We start from the raw sequence: 8,770 nt of genomic DNA, 5'->3' as shown, positions 1-8,770 counted from the left end.
CTTCTCCTGGATTTGTGTCTGCTTTGTGACCTGCATTTGTTCAGCGCAAACCACAACCTATAGCAGTTGAATTTTGAAAGCAAATAGACCATTGCTTAATTTTTTCAGAGAAGATCCTCAGTTGCACTCAGTCCAGATCTTTCCCTAAGCCCTCATGCAGTCACTTTAATGAATCTGAGGTCAAAGCCCAGTGCTCCATGCTGCCTGTGGGCATGTTGTCCCACTCCTTTGTCAGCATGAAGATTTTCTGATCTCCAACATGAGAGGTCTGACTAATACTTGGGGCTGGCTTCTTTCCAGACAGCCACTGTTATTCTCAGCCTCAGCTTATCCAGCACCATGTTGGGTGTTCCTGACCGCACTACAGGAAACCGCCGCAATTTGCAGAATTGTTATGACCAGCACTCACTTTTATCTCAATATACTGGGCTACAACTTGTGGCTGTTCAGTGGCTTCTTCGAGAGCTGCTACAACATTTTCACATCTTTATCCGTGACTTGCTGAGAGAGGGGAAGACAGACAGCAGGTGATAAACATGATAAGTGTTCCTTGGTAACCCGTCTGAACTTGTAAATGTCAGCGCCTCAGGATCCTTCCTTTCTGTAAGGAAGGAAGCGCAGGTGTCTAGTTCTGCAAGGTATAAGTTGTAGCATTTGGCTCATCCTGAAGTTCCTGATCCATTTTTAAAATTAAATATATAAGTGCAGGTGCTCTTTATTCTTTGAGGATTTTAATGGAAATTCTGATGGGATCATTCTTCTCCCTGGATCATTTCTTATTGTCAGTCTGCCATGGAGTTTAGGTAAAGGCACTGCAGCCTTCAGTTTCTCAGACTATCCCAAGCAGAAGTGTGCAAGTTGTTCATGTAACTACAGATGTTTTCATCTAGAGTTGGTCAATAGGGGAATTGTCTACTATAACCAACTTTCAAATCTTTTGTTTTTTAAATATGCTGTAATTACTGCTTGGAAAAACTAACACCCTACTTCCAGGCAGCTCCTTGCTAACACTCATTTGGCTTTCACAGTCACTGCAGATAAACCCAATACATCATTGATTTATATACAACAGCAGATGACTTAATTACAAGACAAGAGTTTTAAAAGTGTTTAGTAAGCAGAAGAAGGAACTGCATTGTTAAGAGAAATAAAAAAGCAATGCTATTTTTTTTTTAAGAACATACTTCTTACAATCAAAGAGAATGCTGCCAGAATTTTCCAAAGAGCTCCATACAATAACCATTCTGTGCACTGGGTAAATCAAATAAAATGAAGGTGTGCATACCCGAGTGTTGGAAAAGTCGAACCTATACTCGTATTAAAATATATCCTCGCTGTCATGAAACAAGCAATATCAATGTTGTTTTGGCTGGTAATTCTGTTGACCTGGCAACATCATTTCTGAATTAGGATGCTGTCACCACAGATCTTCAAGTGGTAGCTCAGCTAAGACAGAGCCGTCACTGGTAGTCAAGATCTTTGAGATGAGTGCTCATCTCTACATACATAAGCTGTTTGAAGTTTGCTGCTGGACCACAGACAACAGCGTGATGGAGCAGAATAGCCAACACTTAACAGCTGGAGTCAAAGTGTACATAAATTGTATTCTGTCACCTGACTGACAGCAGCTCCTGAGGGCAGGGGATTGGGATGAATAGAAGAATTGTCATTCAATCATAGGATCATAGGGTAATTCAGGCTGGAAGAGAAATTACGATGTCTCTAGCTCAAACTCCTGTTCAAAGCAGGGTCAGCTCTGAAGGCAGACCCGGTTGCACAGGGCTTTATTTAGCTGGTCTGGTCTTGAAGAACTCCAAGGATGGAGACTGCATAGCCTGTTTGTGCAACATGCACCAGTGCTTCACTGCCCTCTTGATGGAAAAGCTCATCCTTAAATCCAGACAGATCTTGTTTCAGTTTATGCCTGCTGGAAGATATCCTTTGGTTTGTGCTCAATGTACAGTCCTTTACTCTCTGCCTCACTGGGTACATCCTCTTGTAGAAGAAAGGGTCAAAGTTTGCAAGCTGAACTTAGCTGCCAGCAATGTAAACTTCATTTTAGCTGGAATCTGATAAGGGGCTTCTGAAGTTCAGGACAGCAGAGACTCCCACTCAAGGCATCAGACTCCACTGCCCTTTTAATCTGAGAGTCAGATGGACTGCAGAAGCCACGAGAGACTTCTGGGTAGACTGTGAAACTGGCAGAGCCAGAAGGAAACCGCTGATTTGAAATTGCAGTTGAGCATTCCCCTGTTGCCTTTTTGCTTGCAAGATCTGCCTTCCCCACAAAGCAGGGCCCTTTGATCTTTCAAGCCACAAGTTCAACCTTTATTCAAACAACAGATCAAGTAGCTGCTCATATTAACCTCTGGGTCCCAGTGGCCAAGCAGCTACAACTGCCCACTAATTACAAGCCGTGGCATTTGTTCTGTGTATTATATAGTCTTATATACTGTGCTGGTTTTGCTAGTTGGCTGCATAGCATTGTTATGCATTCAATACACAAATGTGTGCTAATTTTGAATCTGGTATGTATATCCTTGCCATTTTTGGAGCTTTGCTATTTTACCAAAGTTTTTTTTTGTTGTTTTGGTTTTGTTTTCTGTTGTTGTTTTTAACTGACAGCGTATGTACCTATCCACAAGTTCTTCCCAGCTTCAGATGAACCCTACTTGCATTTTCACTCTCAGCACAAGTCATTCTCACCATTCCCGAGCTCAATACAAAGTCCATACAGTTACCGAGAGTTTTCTTGCTAGCTGTAGAAGTGCTAGTAGCTTGAAGAAGTACTGTGTGTTCACGAGTTTGTCTCTGCTTTGGGTCTTTTTGGTAGTTAGGCTGCCTGGCCTGAGAAAAGGGATCTCTTTTCTTAGTAATCTTTCCATTACTTGACATGCATAAGCTTTATGACTACCTAGGATCAGTTGTATCTCCCATCAGCCCCAAGTTTGAGCTTCAGTTAACCTTAGGCTAAAGTTACTATTATCTTACTATATAGTTACAACTATTATCAGATAAGCAGTCATAGCAGTGTCTCACACTGATAATACCTTAATTCTAGCAGGAAAAGCCCCACGTAAAAGAATAAGATAGTTGATAGATGTTTGATTTGGTCAGGAAGTCACTCAGAGACATGAGCCTCATGGGATACTGTTCATCTTTATAGCTCTGAGCTCATGCCTTGGCTGCTGAGATGCTCAGTAGCAGCGAGATGTGCTTTGGTTTGGAGCAGCTTCTTCCACCTCCTCACAGATGTGCTTTTCCATTCTAGGCACGCTGTACCTCAGCTTTCACTGGGTCAGGCTCATTTTTCCCTGGCTTCAGTTATTCTGAGGAGCTTCAGCATATGTAAGACATGGCACTACGACTTTGGCTTTGTGGTTTGGTAATGTGTGTTGTGGGTTACTCGGGGCATGCCTCAGGAAGCAGTGAACATGCCGGATAGATGCTGCATTTGTTATGGTGCATGTCTTAGAACTGGTAGTACCAGCAAAGGGGAGAAAGTAGGAGAGGCAAAGAAACAGAAAATGAGGGGGATGAGGGGATAAGAAATGAGCAGCAAAAATGCTAAAGAGAACCCCCTCTTCCAGCTTAGGCACCAAAGAAAATCAAAGTGGGTATAGGAGGGGGTAGCTTTATCCTCTCTCCCTTTTGAAAAACTTTGTTTTAGCTGCTGTCTCTGCATACTCTAAGAACAGTCTAGGTTGCTGCACCCTGTTCCCCCTTCCAAGAAAGAAGCCAGCAGCAGTTATAAACTCTGTTATCAGGCCAAGATTCTGTTTCTCCTGAATGAATGGGATTTATTTAGCTTTTATATGTTTTTTTCTCATCTTCCCAGTAAGTGTGTAGATGAGATAGTTCAGGTATGCCCTCGCAATGTATCGGCAAACAATTTCAAATAAATGTATGTAAAATAGATATGATCCAGGCGAGACAACAGAATATCTTGTGTAGCAATGCCTCTCCTTACACTGGCCTCCACAGCATACCAAGCTAATTCAAGGTATAGATTTATTCTTGCATTTAAAAGGAACATGAGATATTCCACTAGTGGCCAATCCATGGTGTGTAAGAATATGCCACACCTAACAAGTAATAATATTAGGGCTCTATCTTAAATGGTAGAAACCACTTGGTTACTGCAGTGTTAAACATGAGATGCCTGGTTCAACTTCAGTATTGCTGATGCCATTATCACTTTAAAAAGATGTAGGTGTAGAAATAAATACACTTTATACTGCCTCAGTGTTGCTATTCTTACCCTCTTCCCCCACTGATGTTACCATCATGTGAGGTCTAATTTAGGCATTAATCTCCAAAAGCCCTTGTCACTTTACTGTCTATTATGTGCCAGTCCTACACCTGTGGTGCTATATAAATGCTAATAATACATCAATATGCTCATTCTTTATAATTTGTGTAGGTGGACTCCCATCTGGTTTGTACATGTCAAGTGAGATGTTGGTGTGAAAAGGCCTCGCTGTTCAGAATTTGTGATGGTTTTTGAGCAGTTGGGAAATGACAGAAAAAAAGAAAAAAAAGATCACAAAACTAGACGTGCTTATCATTTGAACAAAGACATCCAGCCCTATTCTTAAGGCTGTGGCTTTGGCTGGAGCAGAATACCCAAGTGGTGTAATTCTTCTTCTCTAATCTCTGGCCTTCCTGAAAATCCTTGGTGAAGTGATTGGGACATTAAGTGGTCCTTCCAGCTGTTTCTGAATATTTTCATATCAACACAGTCTATCTGAGAAAATTTTGATAGTTGGAGCACTGCCATTTCTTTCACAGGATCTGCCTCCTCTGTGGTAAGGCTCTGGGCTCCCAGAAAAGCTTTCCTGCCTTCATCCCCATCAGAGGTCTCACATGGGCAGCTCCTCAGTTCAGAAAGATCAGTCTTGGCTTCAGTGATGTGCAGGAACCCACCAGCAGGGAGAGATGTGCAGGGCCATGATGAGTTTGTGTGAACCATCTTGTCATTTCCTTGGGCTGAGGTTGTGTCGTTTGCCATGAGATACTGATGGATTTGGTGGAATTAGACTGGCAAAACTAGATCTGCAGAACCTTGTAATCCAAATTAAAAAAATTAAAAAAAAAACAAAAAAAAAAAAAAACAGGAAATTATTTTGCAACTTTTCCGAGCTGAAAAGTGGATGACGTCTGGAAGTGTCCCTATTGGCTAATCTGAATTGTATTCTGAGCTGCTCTAAGTATTTATCACTTGCCAAGGATTAACGTAACCACAGGTTACTCGGGGGAACAATTCAGTGCTTCCTCAGTAAAGAGGAAACAAATTTTCCCTTTCCTCCATTTTGTCTCTTGGCCACTTCCACTGATTGTGATTAAGCTTAAAACAGGAACCTTCAAAAGCAGAAAGTCTTGGTAATTAGAAATGAGTAGAAATTAGTAGTGGAGCATTGCTTGCAGCACAGGCTAGCTGTTTCTTTGTTACAAAGATACACAGGCTGTCTTGTGGGGTGAGACTAAACCAGAAGTGTTGCATTGCACTTCGAAAAATCACATCCTCATCCCAGGCTTAGGGCTGGCACCAGAGCCAGAGCCAAGGATCACAGGAGCAAGGGGCAGCCCTGGGGCTGAGGGCGGGAGGAGGAGGAGGAAGAGGAGGGGGAGGAAGGCAGCTGTTTGCCTGCCCTCTTCGCTGCCTGCAGATCTGCCTGCCACTTGCGGTGCCCACATGGCCGGGAGCTGGGCCACTGTCCGCACGTGGCTGGGCTGCCCCGGGCTGCTGGGCTGCTTCTTGCTGGGCTTTCTCATGGGTGAGTACAGAGCCCCTGGGGCTCAGCCCACAGCCTTTGCCTGCTGCAGATACTTATACGTGACCCGCGTTGTGATTAATTCCCCATCAGGGAGCTTTTACTCGTTTTTAGGGACCTTATAAAACACTCACTTGCAGCACTGTTTTTCTGAGAGGTTGTTCTCTTTAGCATTTAGGGGCTGTGGGGATTCAGAAGAATTCAGCAGTTGCATGCTTCAGCAAAAGATGAGCCCCAGTAATCTGACAGCTTCCCATAATGGGCAGTCAGACATTCAAAGAGGAGAGGTTAATGGAAGAGTTTGAGACTTTTGTGACCCCAAAATCTCAAAGCTTTTTTTTTTTTCTTTTCATTTTTCTTTCCTGATTTTTACTGAAGGTCTGCGTAAATGCTCCTATTCAGTTGCTATCTTAGAAATTAAGGACAGAATGCAGGGGAGGAGGAGTTTTGACTGACAGCCAGGAGTGGAGTTGCTGAATTTTCCATCATGTATAGTGCACTTCACCAGAACATCAGATTCTTCTCTGCAGTCACTTGCAGCATTTGATTTTAAACCTGAAATTGCATGTCTGTGTCTGTCCTTTTTAATCTTGTGCTGCGGCACTCACTTAAGGCTCAAGCATGAAAGAAAACTCCACGAGGGCTATGAAATACACAAAGCATTAGTTTTGTTTAGGAGAACCCTGAGCTGCAAATTTCTGGTGCTATTCTTATACATTTCCCTGAATATCATCTTTTGGCTATGCTCTGAAACAGGCAAATGGGCAAGATGGACCTTTGCTCTGATCCAGTATGACTGTTCAGAGGGCTGCTACAATTGCATCCATGTCTAACAAGTTATATATATTGTGCACGTGGCAGTACATACACTTTGATTTATGGTGACAGTTTTCCCAGTTTGGGATTTCCTAGCTGTAATAGTAAAATGATTTCTTCAAATTCATACATTTGTTATCTTCTCTCCTTTCAGATTTATGGCAGCTGAAAAATCTTCAACTGTTTAAAACTAACCAGGGTCCCACTTAATGTTATTCCTTTAACTTTTAAACAGACCAACCCCGCCCTTCACATATTTTGTAATTACTGTAATGCTGACAGAGTGACTTTTGAATCTTAGGCCTTCACTTGGAATATGCTCATGCACAGATTTTATTTTTTAATATCCGTATAAATTAATTAAAGGAAATTAATTATGGGTATCAGAAGTTTAATTCTCCCACTGCAAACAGATAGTTCACAATTTACACTAAAGTTTAAAATTAATGAGACATGAATCTTCCTAAATATATATGTATATATATATATATGTACCAGAAATTTAGGGTGTGCTCTTTTAATAATGTCAGTTTTTTGCGCTTCATTCAATTGCATATATTTTACTTTTCTATTTCATTTCTATGTCTGAGTCAGCAGCCACTGACAGAGGGTGCTCTAAGCCCTGTTCATCCTCTTGTTTTTTATGAGGCTGTTCAGTATTTAAGCTGCACATTGTCTCAAATATGGGAGGACTGAGGTTCTTGCTAAGTGGGAAGCTTTCCAAATGTATTTCAGGATGGTTTACAAAACCAAATGAAAGCCCCCCCAGCACTTCAGACATCTATGAAAATGTGAGACAGAAACTTGTGGATGAAATGAAAGCTGAAAACATCAAGCAATTCCTTCGGTAAGCCCTACACATCTTGGTTCCTGAATAATTTTATCAGTCACAAAAGTCGGCAAGTGATAAAATGAGCTCCAAAAACAGCCTCTAAAAGTAGAGCTGTTAAGGTGCTTTGGAAGTGTTCGGTTTGTAGAGGCTGCGTGGGGAGAGGAGATACTCACGATCCCACTTTTTCTTTTCCCCCCGTTTTTGAAGCTGCCTTTTTAGCATGGTTGTACTTCCCTCAAGCTGCATTGCTGCTAGTGCTTATCATGCCTTTTCCTTATGAAGATATCCCATAGTTTTGATTTCAAGTAGTATGACTGTTTTTTTTCGTCGTGAGTCTATGAAGCTCTAACATTAGAAAAGAACTTTGCTTTAGTCTCAGACAGAGATGATGTTACTGTATTTGGGAAAATGTGATTGCTATTAATTACATTTAATTAATAACCTGCATGGTGTCTCCTTAAACTTGCAGTCTGAGCAACTAATAGCCTAGTTAGTCTAAGTAGAAAATGTGTATATTCAAAATGCTACAAAGTTTGCGTGGCACTCCATTGCATCTATAGTTGCAACTGATAATGTCTTTAGCGTGGCAAGATTGGATAATGTGCTGTTGATTGGGTGCTTGAAACCCCATTATACCATCTTGTCTTTCTCAGAAAGTAAAGGTCCCTGTCTCAAACACACTGTGTGTGAATATTTGGTAGTCTTGCATGTGGCAATGGTTATTAAATATACTTTTTTGCACTGTACTGAATCCATGCAGTTCCTTCAAAACATCTAAAATGCTGAAGATATAGAAATACCCTCTTGTTTTGCTCTGTATTTCACTGGAAATGAAATATATATATATATATCATTCTCATGCATATTTATATCTTCTGCAAAGGGTCAAAGATTTTCACACAAAAAGTCAACAAATATAACCTCTGGTTAGTGACGTGTTGGTATTCAGAATGTAAGTCTGCAGCTACATCATAAACATCAAAGGTTTATTGACAAATTTGATTTCTGTACATTTATTCTAAAACTAAAAGGTTTCATTTCCAACATCAATTAGCTTTTTAAGTCTGCAGGCCTTATCTTACTTCCTTATCTTACTTTGTATTTGTTGCTCTCAGTAGATTGGTGGGTTTCTGAAGATGATATTTGAGAGTCCAGGCAACACACAGGTTGATGACAGCAGTTATGTTGAAGTTTCTTGGCCATAGGATGTTAATGGCATCCAGTTTGTCTGCTTGTTTTGATGGTGGGCCAAATGCTTCATAGTGGTTTGTTGTTGTTGTTTTATTAATTCAAATAAAAAGCAGGAACTGCAGAAAAATTATATATTTGGCAAAGGTTGCTTCTCTGT

The 8,770-nt window shown here is 41.1% G+C and overlaps 2 protein-coding genes across 2 annotated transcripts in view; one reads left to right on the top strand and one right to left on the bottom strand.

The window, feature by feature from the left end:
• Positions 1–8,770, bottom strand: part of CTSC (cathepsin C) — a 770,970-nt gene that overhangs the window by 694,353 nt on the left and 67,847 nt on the right. The gene's annotated exons all lie outside the window — the stretch shown is intronic.
• LOC118245898 (N-acetylated-alpha-linked acidic dipeptidase 2-like) overlaps positions 5,696–8,770 on the top strand; it is a 33,379-nt gene continuing 30,304 nt past the window's right edge. Inside the window, exons 1-2 of the mRNA XM_035542483.2 lie at positions 5,696–5,777; positions 7,326–7,437. Of these exons, the coding sequence (XP_035398376.1) occupies positions 5,696–5,777; positions 7,326–7,437 (194 nt within the window). The remainder of the gene's footprint in view (positions 5,778–7,325; positions 7,438–8,770) is intronic.

This window comes from Cygnus atratus, chromosome 1 (genome assembly GCF_013377495.2).
Source record: "Cygnus atratus isolate AKBS03 ecotype Queensland, Australia chromosome 1, CAtr_DNAZoo_HiC_assembly, whole genome shotgun sequence".
In the NCBI taxonomy this organism is placed as follows: domain Eukaryota; kingdom Metazoa; phylum Chordata; class Aves; order Anseriformes; family Anatidae; genus Cygnus; species Cygnus atratus.
The sequence above is the reverse complement of the archived record's forward strand: the minus strand, read 5'-3'. Positions and strand labels throughout refer to the sequence as shown.